Genomic DNA, 18,508 nt, shown 5'->3' with positions numbered 1-18,508 from the left:
CACCATCGAAAAGTACTACCACCATATCCTTGTGCAGCAAATATTGTATGTTCCATATTTATGCCTATATGCACAGGTTTATCGGCCCATACCCGAGAGCAACCGACTTCAACAGGCGTGCCACCCTGGTTTCTCCAAGATGAGCAGTAGACTTACCAAACTCGGAGGAGTCCAAATCATGGACCATCAAGAGTACTTCGAAGGAAGGCCAAGCCAACCTAACTATGCCCCATCTAAAAGGGCACCTGGTGCCATGAGGAGGGGACACACAAGATCTACCCAAGACATAGATTATACACCTTAGCCAATTTGATCTCGACATCTCGTATGGATTGCCTATATATAGCTTGACCAACTCAAATAGACCCTAGTTGTAACCTCTATTTGTTCCTTGTCTCAAACTAATCTCATATAAGTAGGAGTAGGGATATTATCCCCATCATGGAGCCCAAACATTGGGTCACCTTGTACCCCGTGTTCATCTGACGACATGAGGCAACACCCCGCTACTAAACAAAATCCGTGTGCAACTACCGTACTGCTGTTAGGTACTCGACGAAATACCCTCGACAATGGCTCCACAAAGGTGTGGAGAGCGGTGTGACATCCGGGAGCGGTGGCACGACGAGGTGGCCTGTGGTAGGAGGCAGGAGTTGGGCGTGAAAACTCCAGGGCTAGTTCGGTTTGTGTCGATACCACAACATTCCTGGCCTGGCATGTGCCTGGAACGTGCAACTGTTTGTTTGGTGCCCTGAAAGGAAAATAGATTGTCTGGCCTGGCCCTCCCTAGCAACTTGATTAGCCTAGCTCAATCAAATAAAATTATGAAGTACTTAGCGCCAAGTAGCGTGGCAGCAGCCTAGGGCCTAATCGGGAGACAAAACTAGGGCATAGCACTCCAAGCTCAGGCTAGCCCGGCCAAGCACAAATCAACGCAAATTCAGGCCCATGCCAGGCGCTAGTTTTCCCCAGGTACGAAGAGCCCAGGTCACCAACCAAACTACTCTTTGCTAAAAAACTACTAGTCCATAGTGCCCTCTACACCCCCTTCTTACCTAGTGGGGGGAGGGGGGGCTAGAGCCTAGAGGAACCTGTAAACATTCTAGGGATATGAATGCTTTATGGGAATATGTTAGTCTGTTTTGTCTATTTTTTGACGATTTTAGAGGGTGGGAGGATTTTAAAGAATCTATTAGAGTTGTTCTTATCTTGAGAAAATAAGAGTCTTGCATAAGACATACATACATATGTATATACATCTGATCTCAGAGATTTGTTCATCTTGATTTGACTCCTTTCATCTGTCTTCTGCGCAAATACTGTCTATATATGTGTCTGTATAATTAGCTAGCTCACTTCCACGCGAATTCGCACCTCGTGCTTCCCAACCTGCACGCTGTCCAGTCCATTGCCCGCCGCGCTCCCATTTCCGTTCGCCGCCTCTCTGGTTTGCTTGCGCTGCTCTTGCGTTTCCTTCCCTTTCCCCCAGAGGAAGGCGTACAGCCCGATGATGATCAGCAGCGCTCCCAGCAAGCTGGAAACACAAGCAGGTTTCGATATATATGCATCAGTAACATCACTGTTAGCAGCTTGCCGGATTCGCTACAGTAAATGCATCCCATACGACCATCCAATTTCTGAAGATGCGCATGACAGAAATCCATTCTCACCTCCCCACAGACACATCGGTGCCAAGCAGCACCGAATCGAGGACCGTGGTGATTATCAGCGACAGCGAGTTGAACATGGAAGGATATATTGGCCCGCGACGAGACACGGCCCACGAGATCAAGCAAAAGGTGATGCCAGTGTTGAACACCCCCTGAATAACGCATGTGCAAAGTAGTCAGACCGTGCAAGCTGTAGCATATCCATGTAAGAGGCTTGATGAGCTCACGAATGGTCACATCAAATTGCTACTGGCCACTTAATTACCGAGTACACGACGGTGAGCAGCTGCAGATTCCACTTGAGCGCCCATGCCATTGGACGCCTGTCGAGAATGACCCCGATCACCACCGCTTGCACGGTTCCCGACACACACGCCAGCATTGTCGAGAAGTACTTGGACGGAAACTCCTTGGACACTCGAACCTGCGCAATTTAGTTCATTTGAATTGGAAATTTAACGAAACTCTTGGGAAGGTACAATTAATTGTATCATCACAATTCACAAGTGTATTATTGCTGCGACATGAATGAAGAATCTGTATGATACTATGCTAGATGAACCTGTATGATGAACCAGAAGGCGTAGCTGAGGCAGCTGCCGGCTAAGAACAGTGTGCCGATGAGCATGTTGTGGTGGTCAGGGACAGAGGATGCCGCACCAACCGACTGCAGCTCCGGTTTCAGAAGGTGGGTAGGCCAGAGATGCAGCAGCTTGCCTCTGTACATGCTGATCACCATGGTCCCCCCCACACAAATCGCCGCACCGATGACCTTCATCTTGCCTGGGCATGTGCCAATCTTCAGCCGCTCTATTCTGAATAGGTTTGTAGACCAGCATTTTCAGACTGTCAGATCAATGAAGCCAGATCCATTCCCAACATTACATGGCCTAATGGTCATACAGGTCAGTAGTCAGCACATGTGTCTATGCAATAAAGTTAGGTTCATGATGGCCTTATTTGTGCACCTGTGATGTAGTAAATAACTACTCCATCCGTTTTGAAACAGAGTTAGGCAATGCAGATTAATAGACAATGTATGTAACTTACCGGAGTATTATAGCAATGATAAAGGTGACAACAGGGATCACATTAAGGAAATTGACAGTGTAGGCCGCATTGGTGGCGCGCAGGCCGTAGTAGTGCAGTCCCATTGCTAGCACAATTCTGATGTCAAATTGCCAAAAGAAATTAGAATGCTGGACGTACGATATATATACAGGGTTGTTCAAAGTAAGGGACAAGTACTGACCCAAACAAAGCGTTGATGGAGATCCAGCCCCATACCTTCAAGTTCACCTTTTTCATCATCTCCCTGCATTCATCACTCATGGTAAGTGTAAAATTCCTGGAGAAAATTCCGTATGTCAAAACAACTTGAATATAACGAAGATACGGTTTAAGAAATTTGTATGTTCGGTTCGAGCATGTTCCATTTCAAGTGTAACTTTTAAGAAATTGTGCTGTGATACGAGATTATTTTGTTGTATTCCTGAAGAAAATTTGACCTGCCGATCGTCACAAAGGAAGCACCAATGAAGTGGAATGTGACTGATGCCCAACAAGAAAGTTCGACCTGACGCATACTATTTCCTGTATGGGTGATAGATCAGCAGCAGCGTTTTCTTTCCGAATCGGTATACGGTTATACATCAACAACAAGGCCGATTGATGTATCTAACGTACGTATATAGAACGGAAAGGAAAGCACCGATTTTCATGTTTGTCCACCACATGTCTTACTAAACCGAGACGATGCTGAAATTGCGTGATACTAGCTGTGCACGTACTTAACAAACTTGCTCAATTTTTTTTTCAAACACATGGAAATGTCATGATTCAATGTTGAAATGTCTCTATCATTCTTCTAACACTTGACACACGCGTATATCTGATTTCTTTCTATTTCTTGTTAGTTTTCTTTCCTCGAAATGTAAAGACAAAAGTTCTGATAAGTACAAAGTTTTGGTGCTTCTTGTCATTGCCATTCCAAATGACTACGTAAATTTGAAATCTAAACATAAATAGTCTAGTATGCTATGTTCTTTTCACAATTGAACTTTCTACTTGACCGTCAGTATGTTTGGAACTGCCTATGTGGGTGAAATGAAACCCGTAGAACCAACTTTGTTGTTGTTCAAAACTAGAAACCACAGTATACCTGCATTAGCATATACTTCTTCCGTCCCATAATATAAGAGCGTTTTCGGCACTAGTGTAGTATCGAAAACGCTCTTATATTATGGGATGGAGGGAGTATAATATAAGGTTAGTAAAATAAATTTCACCGATTGTTCATAGGAAGTTAGAGTTATGGAGACAAACCTTGGAATCGAAAGGGTTTAGGCTTAGTAGAACTAAAACCGAGTACATGATGTGCGGTTTCAGTACTACTAGCTGTTGATGTATAACCTTGATGGCCAGGTGGCCAGGTGGTACCTCGGAAGGACACCTTTCGGTATTTGGGGTCAATGTTGCAGGAGGATGGGGGTATTGATGAAGATGTGAACCATCGAATCAAAGCCGGATGGATGAAGTGGCGCCAAGCTTCTGGCATTCTCTGTGACAAGAGAGTGCCACAAAAGCTAAAAGGCAAGTTCTACAGGACGGCGGTGCGACCCGCAATGTTGTATGGCGCGGAGTGTTGGCCGACTAAAAGGCGACATGTTCAACAGTTAGGTGTGGTGGAGATGCGTATGTTGAGATGGATGTGTGGCCACACGAGGAAGGATCGAGTCCGGAATGATGATATACGAGATAGAGTTGGGGTAGCACCAATTGAGGAGAAGCTTGTCCAACATCGTTTGAGATGGTTTGGGCATATTCAGCGCAGGCCTCCAGAAGCTCCAGTGCATAGCGGACGGCTAAAGCGTGCGGAGAATGTCAAGAGAGGGCGGGGTCGACCGATTTTGACATGGGAGGAGTCCGTTAAGAGAGACCTGAAGGATTGGAGTATCGACAAAGAGCTAGCTATGGACAGGGGTGCGTGGAAGCTTGCTATCCATGTGCCAGAGCCATGAGTTGGTTGCGAGATCTTATGGGTTTCACCTCTAGCCTACCCCAACTTGTTTGGGACTAAAGGCTTTGTTGTTGTTGTTGTTGTTGTTGTTGTTCATAGCATGTGGGGAAAACAACGGTGGTGCAGTTTTCTGTTCATTTTGAAATTTATTAAATTATTTCTAATACTATAATCTAGTGTAGTGTTCTGCTACGACTAGTCAACAAAATTTTAAATATTAGTATGTATAGTTCTTAGTCGTGTTAACAAATCTCTTAGTCGATCTGACGACACGATGGAATCTGACAGGACGGTGATATAAAAAAATCTAGGACTTCACACAAGGGACAAAGATAGAATAAATGACAAATACTTCAGTGAACATGAACAAAATAAAAAAAAATGCTAAGAGGTTGCAGCACTTTGTTTGCTAAAAACTGAACACAGTTTTGGATCCGAACACCATCAAGTTTTGTGCTATGTAAGCAACTTGAGTCAACTCAAATTTATGTAATTGTCAGGCTAATTCTCGGTCAAACAAAACAGAGTAGGACACTATCCTACAGTCTATAAGACATGAAGAAAAGAAGAGACGCTGTCTGAAAAAACAAGAACAGAACAAATACCTAGCTAAGGAAGCGACAGGGCCAGAGTATGTATGTACCTCTCAAAGTAGAAGGCGAAGGGTGCAACGGTGATGGCACCGGTGAGGTTGCGGTAGGCGAGGAGGACGAAAGGCGCCATACCGACGTTGAAGGCAAGCTTGGACAGGATGAGGGCTCCCATGGTGAAGGCCTGCACCAGCACCATGCTCAGCGGGAGCAACAGCCCCTCCGCCAGCAGCACCTTCTTCTTCTTGTCCACAGCGGCGACATCCATGTCGATTGATGTTCCCCTGCAGCTTGATCAATCGTACCGAGGTTGAAGATGCGTTCGCAGCAGCAAGTGAGCAAACTGAGCTATGCAGAGTAAATGCACCAAGCAATACCAAGCTATAGCTATCCAAATGGGGATGCATATATACATGAAAAACTGGGCTATATATACTTAAGGCTCTTGCTTTGTGCCACATGTTTGGCATCAAATCCTCAATGCAAGAAACCCAGAAGTTGGAAAGAAACAAAAGCTAGCTATGCTGGCTTGACGTGGGACAGATGCCTGGGACGGCCTCTGGCTGCGACCATTGCAGCACACATCCACACCAGTGCGTCCTTGTATAATATGCATGCCGTGTGCGCAATTAGTCTTCTTGACTGAACGAGACTAACTTAACCGCGTCTTGACGGTCTTCTATGTAAAAAAAACTGTCCATCATTTCAAAATGCTGAGGTTCTGGTTGGTCGTGAGTCGCGACCAATGTTTCCCAAACCAAGACAGTTCAGTTCTCACTTGGTTTGCGGCTGAAATTGCGAAAACGCTATAAGTGTGATCCTATTAATTTAGCTTACTCCAGAGGTTTATGAAAATTCTAGTACTTAATTGGTGATGCGGAGGGAACAATTGGGTGAAAGAAATACTACCAGACTGCCTTGAATCATGCCCTCCCATCCCTAACACATGTTGATACCCACCTCGGTACGTAAGAGAAACTTCTGAAGTTTCTTTTGAAAGTGTACCGCCGCTTAACTAAAACCTGATGATATGAGGCCAAACTTATCCTCGATATGTAATGCAGTAATAAATAAATTGTTGTATTTATTACTGTAGGAAGATACTCTATGATAAACCCGGATAATTTAATTTCAATCTTGTCTAGCAAATTATTGGCGATGATTAAAATTTGTAGGTTCAGGTGCAAATTCTAACAGACTAGGTCCTGGTCCTGTTAGCAAGTCTGATTAAAATTCAAATTTGTAGACAACAGATGGATCCGTCAGTCTGTAAGCAAACATCGGGCTACTTGATTATATATAGCGACGAATAAGTCATTTCGCATCGCCAGCCAACCTGCTGATCCATCCTAGGTAGCAGTATCTATTTTCCCACGTTTGCCTCACCTTCACGTGTGGACGTGCCTAATTTGTGAGCCTGTCTCCATCCCAGCTTAAATACAGACGTTAAAGAGGTATGGTACACCCGATTGCAGTTACCAACTGATTTGACGAGGCATAGCACCAAGCATACTTTCGTTTCCTACGAAAACAAGACAAACCAATGAGGGAAGTTTTTTGGCCGGCCATCTCGAGCGAAGAAGCAGGAGCCGTCTCAGAAATCCCAATCCCTCGTATGATGATAATTCACATAAGTAAGGTCAACACCATGCCAAATTAGGCGTATATACGTAAATAACTTTGCATCTTCTTCCAACTAATAATATCGATACGGGAACATAAGGCCTACAGTTAGTTTACTTGATCATTGATGATCTACTTGTTCTTATATATTGTTTCGGTTATCAATAAGGTCTATCAATAATCAAGACACAATTGCAAGAATCGAAGTTAGTAGTGCTGTAAATGATAGCTTAGTTTTACAATTTCCTAATGTGTTGAATGGTGAAGAGAGGATGTGGTTGGATAGGGAATTTACTACGGAGGAGATTAGACAGGTTTTGACAATAAGGCACCTGGTCCGCTGGTCTTCCTATTGTTTTATCGAAAGTTCTGGCCTCTATTATGTGATGACTTGCTCTCCATTTCCTTAATATTATCATGCTAGGCTGGACTTAGCTAGGTTTATTGGGGTGTTAATCTTATTATTGCCTAGTGTGTGGGGCAGATAAAATTAACAATATAGACATATTTTTTCTGTTAAATTCATGTTTAAAATTTATACAACTATAGTAGAGCAATGTCTGTTAACAGAACGTTCATTGTCTTAATTCCCAAGGTTAAACCCCCGAAATTCCTTACTTTCGGCCAATAAGCTTGTGCAATGTGATCTACAAAATTTTACCCTAAGTGCTCGCCAACCATCTCAAGCAGATCATCCCGGAAGTGATCTCGGATGAGCAATCGACCTTTATTCCTGGAAGGCTCGTTACTGATAATATTATAAAGCATACTGGTATTTGCACTTTATGAATAAGAAAGAGAAGCAAGGATAATTTTCAATGTGGTTTAAAGTTAGATATGATGAAGGCTTATGACATAGTTGAGCGGAGGTATTTAGAGGCTACAATGCAAAAGTTAGGGTTTGTGCCAAGATGGGTGGCGTCAGTAATGAGATGTGTTTCCACCATGACTTTTTTAATGCTCTTCATATGTGGCACCTGCTTTGGAATTCAAACCATCCAAGGGAATTCATCAGGGTGATCCTATTTCACCATATTTGTTTCTCTTAGCACACAAGGGCTTATCATGTGTATTGAAAGCGGGCAATGCTGATGATATATTGTTGCTGGAGTAAAGGTCGCACCCACGTCTCTGCAAGTGAAGCACTTGTTATTGCAGATAATAGTATCATATTTTTAATGGCAAATGTGGCAGGATCTACTAAGGTTCATAAATGCAGTAAAGAGTATTATGATGCTTTTGAATAGAGAGTTAACTTGGATAAGTCATCGGTATTTTTTGGTAAGGGATGTCCGGAAGATAGAAGAAGAGAGAATAAGGTTGTCCTAAAAGTACAAAATGAGACCCCGAATGAGTGGTACCATGGACTATCTTCTGATGTAGGGAGACAAAAGCATGACGTTTTTCCAGTATTTGAAGGGCCGTATATGGAAAAGGATACATGGTTGGATGGGGAGGTGTTTGTCCGGCGGAGGAAAATACATTCTCATTAAGGCGTGACCCAAGCAATTCCGACACACTTGATGACTTGTTTTCTCAAATTGAAGTGTATACTATTTTTTTTAGCACCTCTTTGGTTTAAAAGTAAACTTCCATAGGAGTGAATAGGGCATGGTGTGTAGAAGTGCATGCTCTAGCCAATGCAACGAAAAAACCGATCTGATGGAAGAGACTAGGCAGCACATTATACGTCAACACTCCCCCTCACGTATGGCTTCCTCAGGCCTAAACGTGGACCGAAAGTGGGCTGCAATTTTAATTGCACCAGCTAGGTCTTGAACTCAAGACCTTTTGGCTCCGATACCATGTAGAAGTTGATGCTCTAGCCAATGCAACCAAAAGACCAATCTGATGGAAGAGACCAGGCAACACATTATACGTCAACATGGTGGACCCCTCTACTTCGGACGAGGTTGCGTGTAGCGAAGGCCTAGCCGTAGCGGTGGATCTAAATGTTCAGAAAGATCATGTTTGTTCAGACTGCAAGAAATTTATCACAAGCATTGGTGCTCCCAGTTTGAGACCCCACATTGTGATCCTTAAGGAGATTTAGCACACTTGAGTGCACCTTAAAGAGGTGTAGAGAACATAGCTTAGCAAAGGCATCATCATCGTTGAGTCCAGGGCGCTATTTATGGCTTGTTGAGCCCCGACTCTGAAGATAGCCGACCTCTCCCGAACTCCCTCCACTCGTGCTCTCACACTCCCATGCGGATGACAATGACAACTGCGACATATCAGCCTCCCATGCTAGTCGTAGTCCCTTGGCGCGTAGATGCCATCGGTCATGCTGCCACACTCCAATGGCGCACACACTCCTGCCACCCTCTAGTAGTGCGCTCACTTCCTCCACTAGTGGTAGGAGCACCCCCCCCCCACCTGACACATCGAGCAACATGGTCACCCAGGGCCGGTCTTGAAATTTCAGGGTCCAGGTGAAACTAGAATTGAGGCCTCTAAATATTAACGTCAGAATTACAATTAGGAGTATTCCATGTGCGTGTGTGAGCACGCACGCCACCAAGCCCTTCATTACACGGTGATTTGATCTTGCTTGTATCTTGATGCACGGTCTAAGGGCATCTCCAACGGGCTCCCCCACTTCTCCCCATATGTCTGGACTGAACCGTCCGGACAAAAAATGCCATCCAAACAGGCTCCTACCACCAGTATTACTGTCTGAGGTGTCCAATATCCCCCGGTGTGGTCCCGAGTAGAGGGGAGGAGTAGGAGAGTCTGCATAGACCGCAATGTCGGCCCAATAACCGCCCTTTTTATCCGTGCCCCTCTCTCGCACTCTCCACTCTCCGCCACTCACCCAAACCCTAGCAACCGATAGGTACAAGAGCAAGCTTCCAAGGCCGAGGCGCTCCTCCGCGAGCGCGCCACCGTAGCCCAGGACAGATACTCCGACAACTAGGACAACGGTTGGAGCGACGTCGACGACGGTGATGGCTCGACAATGTTTAAGATTCGCCTCTAGTTCGTTAGGTAAATTTAGAGTAGTTTTAGCTCGAGCTTTATGTTTGATGTTTATGCATGCGTGAACTATGTTAGTTTGAATGTCTGGACAACTCAATAAATTTGAGGTTTATCATTCGGTACCAACATTCCTAGCGGATGTCCGCGGACGTCTGACAAGTAGGGGTTGCCCTTTGCAGTTTGCCGTTGGAGATGCCCTACTATGTTCATCTAACAATATTCAGAACAACGATACATAAATATGTCTCTTTATTTCTAATATGATTTTGATTATAACAATACGCTATAAACTAAAGTAAGGCCTCTTATTTGTAATAATTAAGTTTTGCATTACAAAAAGTTGAATAAACTATTTTTTATTCAATCATGTTCATCAAAAGATATATGGACGTTCCGTCCAAGAAATTAAAATAAGAATATAATTTGCAGATCCTATCTTTCAAGCAAGCTAGGAATGGGCAGGTGTGCACTGTGATAAACAACCTATCTTCCATGTTTCAACTGAAAAGGAAATTCTCTTGCAAATGCATTTATCACATATTAGGCAGCGCTACGAGTGGCCGGTGATAATCTGAAAATATCCACTCGGCAACCATCGGATGGGGTAGCACACAGCCATTTGATCTCTGCAACAGTAGCCTTGTTGTGCTCTCAAAAACAAGAAGTGTGTTGCGATTGCAACAATGGCCACGTTACAATCCTGGGCAAACCGTTCTCTTTGCAACATGACTCATGTTGCAATCCTGAGGGAGAACCAGGGGATGGCGCAACTGCGTGTTATGACGGTGTTGTCCCTTGCAGCAACCAACGTTGTGGCGCATGACTGCAGTGGCAAGCGCGGTGCTTGGTTTGCGTTCTTTTGTTAACAACGCTTGGAGGGATCGCATGGTATTTGGGCGAGCTCTCGGTGAGCGCGTCCATAACGGAGAGGGCGGGTGAAGACAAGAGGTGGAAGAGCAAAGTGGATCTCACTCGTCGGAGAAAAACAAAACAAATGGCTCTTGTGATCCCATATAGGAGATGAAGAAGACAAGAAAAAAATGATGGGCAGTGAGTGGGCCTGATAGGTACACGTATTGAGCATGGATGGACCAGAACAACTTCCATGTTAGGGTCTTGTATTTGCAATTTGGTCCATGCTGTGAACCAATGCTGTCCGACGGCCGCAGAGACGACCGAAATGTACACGATTATCAGCCTGCTATTCTCAAGCGTTCCTCTAAAATCGATAATCTTAGACGTACGGGTCTGTTACAGGATTGTTATGAAACTTTCCTTAAATCTCTTTGCCCCCCTATTTCCCACCGGGGTGGCCCGCCTCACTCTCCTTCCTCCCAATCCCCTTTTGCCATGTCAGCATGTAATTAATCCGTCCGTAATTGCACGTGCAGCAAAGCCCCCCAGAATAAATCAATCTGTACCCATGTTTCGTTCACTGAACCACCACGTAGTACTTCATAATAAACTGAGGCGAAGGCCGAGGGGACATCAGTAGAAAGAATTTGAGAAACGAAATCAACAAATTAGCAGGCGATGAGACGAGAAACGAGATGGAAAGGGAAGATCACCCGTACGTACACCAGTTATACGGTGGCGAGGTTGTTGGTCAGCACTCAGCAGGCACCTCCTCACGGCCGCATGACGATCTTGTGACGAGGAGCAAAACGATTTTGCCTAGGGAACGACGCCGAGCTAAGTCACCGTCCGTCGTTCTTTCCTGGCGGCCACGAGGATTTCGGGACTCTGGCGGCGATCAGAAGACGAGAACGAGAGTCGCGAGGCGAGAGCGAGAAAGCGCTGCGACGTGTTTTTTTCTCCTGAGAAAAGCGTTTTAAGGTCGGGCCAGTCGATCGGCGGCGGCAGGCCTAACTCACTGGCCCGATACGAGTAGCGGGCTGAGCAGCGGCATACCTGGGCTAGCGGCAAAACATCTACCAAAACGATTCGGGCGGTTAGAGGCCCACTTTATTTGTGTTGCTTTTCTATTCCCCAGCCCACCTATTGTTCACGATCCCTCAAAAAAAAAGCCCTATTGTTCACGAGTTTAAATCAAACCAATGCAGGCCCCACTGTGCCACGTGACACATGTGGTAAGCAATCTAAACTACTAAAAAAACACACGCCCCACTGCTAACATGTTTTTTCCCGCTGGCCCACCCACACACATTCCTCCGTCCTCCACATGCATGCATGACATGAATATGACACGTCCACTCTCTCTCTCTCTCTCTCTCTCTCTCTCTCTCTCTCTCTCTTCTCTCATCCAACAAATCTATCTTTCCCTCAAAACAAAAACAAATCTACTATTTTATTCCAACTTAGAAAATTTAAATCTTTCATATATTTTAACCATAATATTTTTTTATATATTTGAATTCCTGGTGCCAAGACCTTTAGAACAAGACTAATCTTGGATGCGTTTCAAAGATGTTTAAATTTTAACGTTTCAATCCACGTTTTTCACTCAATCCATTTCAGTGTGTGAAACTGCTTATTTGTGAAGCTTAAATATCATATTCATGAAATACAAGAAAATAAAATGAAACATGTGAAATCAATAAAAGATACGAAATATATTTCACTCATTTTAAGAAACCAATTATACTTACAATGAGTGAATTTTTTTCTCTTAACTAAGTAAAATAGGTTTTCTATAATCATATTTTTGTGAGTTATAACTGTAACTGTAATAGTCAGTATCAACTCTTTTAAATGACCAATGTCATAAATATGAAATAATAAGTTTCAACCATTTTTTTATCGGTTATATTTTCAGAAACAACAATTTCAAAAAATGAGTGAAATTAGTTTTTGAAATCAGCGAAATTAGCATTTGATTAATTGAAACCTGGATTTTTAGTTGAAACGAGTGATATCCTTTTTTAAAATGAGTGAAACTAGTTCTTTGAAATGACTGAAATTTGTGTTTTGAAAAGAGTGAAACCAGTTCTTTGAAATGACTTAAAGGTGGAGGAAGAGGTGGCATTGACAATGCTTGAGGTGGGGCAAAGGTGGAGGAGGACACAAACGACCTGGTGGTGCTAGCAAGTGAGGAGCAGATGACGTTGCACCAAGTGGTAAATATCATTTGGACCTCAGTTTTGCTATTATGATTTTGTGCGAAGGTAGAAGACAACAAAAGATATTTATATCGAATATCTTCTACAATCATCTCAATTTTGCTCCAATAATTATATGGTTTGGTTGTGATCTCAGTGCGTGGATCAGTGACCAATCAATAGGGCAACTAAGATCTCATGTCGAAACTAAGGATATTTTATTGGCTACTATAGAATTGCTTGATTCCTTTATCAACAAAATATTGTAAGGATGGTCTCTGTTTGATATACTTTGTATTAGTCTATGGATCTTCGTGTGCTAAATTTGGAGGTGTTCATTGACAATTGATAAATTCTCTCTCTTACATTTAGCTTTAGCCACGAGTTAGTTACTAATGTTGTGTTGTTTGTTCCTTAAATAATAAATATCTATTTTGTGAATTCATGTTTATCATGGCTTGATTTCAGTGCTATTGAATCAATTGATCTATAGGAAGTATATCTATGTAAATAATGAGAGGTGGTGCCATTGCATGAAATGCCAAATTAGCAAATTTGATTAACTGAGGCAACCGATCAATACCTCCAATTGCCTTTTGAATGTTGTCTTTGTCTCGTATATACATTTTCCATTTTGTTCTTCACCTGTTGCATCATATACTTTGAGGGCTGGGTTGTCCAATGTATGCATATACTTACCATTATGTTGTTCACAAGTTCCAGCGCAGCCATGTCCATCTTAATGTGGATATTGAATGATATCCTAGTGTCACAACAAGTTGTGTTTGTTAGCTGTAAGATCTTTGTTGTATGGGGTTCACTATCTCCATATATTATTCTGAACACCAATTTTTTGGGCCCATTACCTCCCTGTACTGTGTTCCTAAGATTGATGTAGGCATTGACTATACCATGGCACGAGGGTATCAACTTTTCTTAGTGGAAGTAAACATATATAATATGCGCAAATAAAGTTGATGATGTGTTATAGTAACTAAGCAAAAGTTGGCATACACACCATCTTTCCAAAGTAAAACAGTATAGTCACTGAGAAAAAATTGGCATACAACACCATCTTTTCAAATGAATCTGAAGATGTGCAGTTTCTTTCTCTCTGGTAATTACTTGTTTTTCATGTGTTTAGCTAATGTTGTGGCTATTTTTTAAGTGGAGCAATCATCCTAAGGTTGCGTCAGTGCTCCTCTTATTCGCAGAACACGAGCCAACCAGATACACAAAGAACAAAGGCCTACGCAACAGATGAATAAAGAAACCGAAGGACTCTAGTGAACAAACGCAGAGCAACAACAACAGTAGACAAAACCCTAAGACACTGCCACTAATAAAGAGACATAGCACACGCACTGTCCAACAGTAGAATTAACTAGCACCATCACAACGACCATAACCCCCCAAATCCACAAAATCAAAAAAGAAACATGTCGCCCAAAACCCACTGATCAAATATCGAATCTCAGGAGTCAGGATGACAGGACCCCTGCTCCTGGCCTATCCCCAAACCGAAACTAAGAAAAGGATCGCAATAGAAGGGGCATCAAAGGATGGTTGATGAACTAATTGAAATGCAGTCGCATGGCATGAAGGAGTTCCTGTACATACTGATTGGACTGGCAAGAGATTCTGGCAAGGTTAGTGGGGCAAAAAATCATCCTTTGTTTCATTTTTTGTTTCATTTTTTTCTGTTCCATTTTTGTTTTTTCTACTTTAAATAATTTGGAACTTAAAAAAACTGTTGAAATTAAAAAAAATGAGAATTTTGAAATAAAATGTTCAAGAAAACATAAACTGTTTGTGAATTCAAAAAATGCTCCAGATTTTTCAAAAATGTTCGCATTCAAAACAATGTTCGTAATTTAAAAAAAATGTTCATAAAATAAAAAAGTACATGATTTTGAAAAAAGTCCGTGTATTAAAAATTATTAATGAAATTGAACAAAATGTTTACTAATTTAAAAATTGTTCATGCATTTTTAAAAATTCCTAAAATTTTAAAAATATTTCGTGAATTACAAAAGAGTTTATTGATTCATAAAATGTTTGTTGATTCAAAAAATGTTCATGCATTTCAAAAATGTTCGTGATTGTTTTTAAAAAAATCAACAAAATCCGAAGAAATGTTCGTCTATTCTAGAATTGGTCGCCGATTCAAAAGAAATGCTTAAAAACCGTTTGCAAAAAATGTTCACAACTTTTAAAAAAAGTTTGTAAATAGTAAAAAAATTCATGATTTTTGAAAATATCCCCAAATTCGTAATTTTTTTACGTATGATTGAAGGTATGTAGTTAAAATTAATGCTTTTGAGTCTTTGTGACTATATACCCATGTGAATTTTGAAGAATTAAATGCCGGGGTGGATCGGAATATTATAGTATGTTTTCTAAAATACATTTCTTGAAATTCAGAATAATTCTTTGAATTACCAAGTTTTTTGACAACGATGATATTTTTTCAAAAATGTGAACATTGCTTCAATTTGTGAATAAATTTTAAAAAAGAAACATTTTATTGCATTTGTGAACGAAATGTGGTCAACTCCATTGTAGATTATGATTCTTGTTTTCTCCCGTTGTAATGCACGGACCCTGTTGCTAGTTGTTGTACAATGTTTCCTGCTATGCTCTACTTAGGCAACACGCAATAGCACCCGTCTTCGAGTACAATGTTTTCCTTAATTTGTTCTCACTTTATTATGGATAATGGTATTAACGTGGTTGTATTTATCTTGCATATGTATGTATGTATGTATGTATTTATGGACCCAATTTACACATTGGACTTTCAAATTATTTTTCATATTATACCGAATCGTTTTCCCTACCCTAGCCGCCGCCACCAGCCAGGCGACTAGGGAGGCGATCTCCTTCCACCGACCGGGGCACTGGCCCCCTCTCCCTCCGGCCGCTGCTCCGGTGGCAGGAGGGAGGGGGACCCCGTTCCTCCGCTCTGTAGTTAGGTTCTGGATTTGTAGGTCGTGGTGCGTCGTTGGGGTAGTGGGAGCGGCGCCTAGACGAATAAATTTGCCTCAACTCCACTCCCACACCGGCGGTGCCCTTCATGGCGGTATCTCGAAGTTGATGGCATCGTATCTCTGCCGATCCTTCAGATCGACAACATTAGGGTTCATGGATGGTGTTGGCGAGGCGGCGGCGGCCTCCATCAGGTGTGTCTCTCCTTCTACTCGGCCCCCGTTGCTGTGGCGTTGTATCCGACGTCATGGTGGAGCAGGGAGATTTTGTTGTTCAAGAGTACGCGCAGGCGGTTGTCTACGCAAGTGACAACTGGAAGATGGAGAATCTTGTGCTTGGTTTGTGGTTGAAGGCTGACAGTTCTGGTTTCCTCCTCCGACGTCGTCGTCATGCGGGGGTGTCAGTTTTGAAGTTTGATGGCGTGTCCGGGGACATGTTGCCCCGGTCTGATTCTTTCAACGGCTATGATTTTGCTTCTGGCAAACTACTTTGGAGGTCCGTAAAGTCGTAGATCAGCGATGGGGCCGCGTCGAGCTTGGGTGAAGAGGTGATTTGTCTTTTACCCTTTGATGACTGCTTCAGCGGTGTCGAAGGAGAGGGACAAACACTGGTATTTTGCATAGAATTTTTCTATCTTTTCAGTCCTGTATGGTCGATGTTTACGTGTCTTGTAACTTGATCTTTATTCTATATAAATGAGACACGTATTACCATGCAAAAAAGTTATTATTCATATTTACTTAAATGATTTGTCATCTTGCAAACGTTTTTTTTGTGTGGGAATCTTGCAAAAGTTATATCAGTACATATTGAACAAATGGACGGACGTGGGCGCGTGGCAATGTGCACCATCATGTTCTAGTAAACCCATACACGGCGTCGGAGAACCACACCAGCGATCAGCGAGAAGTTAACATCACTATTCACTAGCACTTAAATCAAGCCCATTTCCACATCTTGATCAGCTGCTTTTGTGGCAACTACACGGCAGATAATGCAATCTTACTCAAACAACTTATATCAGGGGAAAACTTACTCATCACATGCAGAGAGGAAAACAATAAGAATCCTAGGACAAATGTGATATATCCCTCTCGAACTATCAAAGTCCGTTTCCACAACCCCAAACAAGCAAATTTATCAGGAAGAGAATCAGATCGTGACTCATGACACACAAACACAATGGCATCTCCTATCATCAGATCGGATGCTGGCCAGAGAGAACATATACCTAAACGCAGAGAAAACGAAATCCAAAATCTCTCATGGTAAGAGTATAACTTAAATCATTGAGGAAAGACGATGCACACGAACCTTTGCGGCGCGATCGCAAGGGCAACTCCGACCGTACAAGGTCGCAGGAGCCGAATGACGAGGAATCAGGAACCTGATGGCACAAGATCACGGGGACGCAATGACGAGCCTCCCCTTTCCCTCTCGATGGCTCGACCGATCAGATCCCTGATCACGAGAATCAGTCTCATAGATGAACGATCAGCTACGTCGCACGAAATCGGGGAAGGAGATTCCTCCTGCCATTGTTGCTCAGCTCCCTCACTCTCTCCCCGTGGAATCCACGGGGATGAGGGAGGAGAAAGGTGATGTTAAAACGGTGTCCATGTTCTTAGGATGGAGTCAAGTGTGTGCTTGCATGTAGGAGAGTTAGTTTAGTCTTCTTCACAAGGGAGCCAGGAGAGTTAGTATAGTGAGGCAGTGAGCGTACGCTAGTAGAAGGCCCGTGCATGTGGCTGCATGTTGAGTTTCTCGTGGGATATGGAGTGCTTTTTTCCGCTAGAGCCGGTGCTTACTCGACACTTGTATCTTTACCTACCGTAACTTCTAGAAGGTCAAGGAGACGGCCAAGAGCCTCACTAGAAAAAAATATGTCTGTGAAAAATTCTCAGGGAAAAGATCTCCCCGGCTTTCTAGGAACCCTTCTACACGAAGCGTGCATGGCGTATAATCGGAGGCGTGGTTGTTTCAAACAACCCAGCATCTTCGGGCCTTCATTTGTCCCCGGAGAGGCGGACAGCAGCGGGTCGAGCCCTATTTGTTCGCCGGGGCAACGCCGCCTCTCATTTCTCCTTCCGCCATTTATCTGCCCTGAGATTTTGTCATTTATAATTTCTTCGACCGTTTTTTTTGTGAGGTTAAAGAGAGTTTTATTTCATAATGATAGGATTACAATCTCGAGATACCAAGTCCTCACAACACGGAGGGCTCGAGTTCAACCATACTGATATAAGCCTCGGTATAATGAGCCAGGTGATGTGCTGACTTATTTTGATCTCTACTAATCTTAAATGGAACAAACTCTCTATCAACCATAAGAGCTTTGATCTCAGGAGATAAGTGGAACTTTGACGAACATGTCCGTGCTAGAAGAACAACATAAATATCAAGGAACGGGAATATGTATCCCATATGGAAGGGTGGTAGCCTTAGATAGGGTGATCACCCGTACCTTTGGGTATAGTGAGCCTCCACTCATTGGACTAGAAGAACCATTCATTAAACTAGGGTAAGAGAAGAAAATGATTTTATTTGATTATACTAATCCTTTGCAGCCTAGTAAAC

General features: G+C 42.9%; 1 protein-coding gene across 3 annotated transcripts; it reads right to left on the bottom strand.

Moving 5' to 3' along the window:
- Nucleotides 1–1,175: 1,175 nt before the first annotated feature.
- On the bottom strand, nt 1,176–17,583 carry LOC123062410 (WAT1-related protein At1g09380). Of its 3 annotated transcripts, none has more exons than XM_044485903.1 (8): nt 17,246–17,583; nt 5,333–5,563; nt 2,923–2,985; nt 2,721–2,837; nt 2,233–2,485; nt 1,936–2,094; nt 1,671–1,822; nt 1,176–1,534 (listed from the first exon to the last, which is right to left on the bottom strand). In XM_044485903.1, the coding sequence occupies exons 2-8, from the start codon at nt 5,545–5,547 to the stop codon at nt 1,348–1,350; spliced, it is 1,146 nt and encodes a 381-aa protein (XP_044341838.1). In that variant the 5' UTR covers nt 5,548–5,563; nt 17,246–17,583; the 3' UTR covers nt 1,176–1,347. The 3 variants fall into 3 exon arrangements, with proteins under 3 accessions (XP_044341838.1, XP_044341837.1, XP_044341836.1); XM_044485902.1 differs by lacking the exon at nt 17,246–17,583 and adding an exon at nt 11,463–11,636; XM_044485901.1 differs by lacking the exon at nt 17,246–17,583 and having other exon boundaries at nt 5,333–5,848.
- Nucleotides 17,584–18,508: the final 925 nt, after the last annotated feature.

This window comes from Triticum aestivum, chromosome 3A (genome assembly GCF_018294505.1).
Source record: "Triticum aestivum cultivar Chinese Spring chromosome 3A, IWGSC CS RefSeq v2.1, whole genome shotgun sequence".
Taxonomy (NCBI): Eukaryota; Viridiplantae; Streptophyta; class Magnoliopsida; order Poales; family Poaceae; genus Triticum; species Triticum aestivum.
This window is presented reverse-complemented; position numbering and strand designations above follow the sequence as displayed.

Excerpts from the sequence above, each read along its gene's own strand:
- LOC123062410 (XM_044485903.1), bottom strand. The coding sequence starts at position 5,547 with ATGGATGTCGCCGCTGTGGACAAGAAGAAGAAGGTGCTGCTGGCGGAG. Across the intron at positions 2,986-5,332 it reads TTCGCCTTCTACTTTGAGAG|GGAGATGATGAAAAAGGTGA; the intron begins GTACATACATAC and ends TGATGAATGCAG. Across the intron at positions 1,535-1,670 it reads ACCGATGTGTCTGTGGGGAG|CTTGCTGGGAGCGCTGCTGA; the intron begins GTGAGAATGGAT and ends TTGTGTTTCCAG.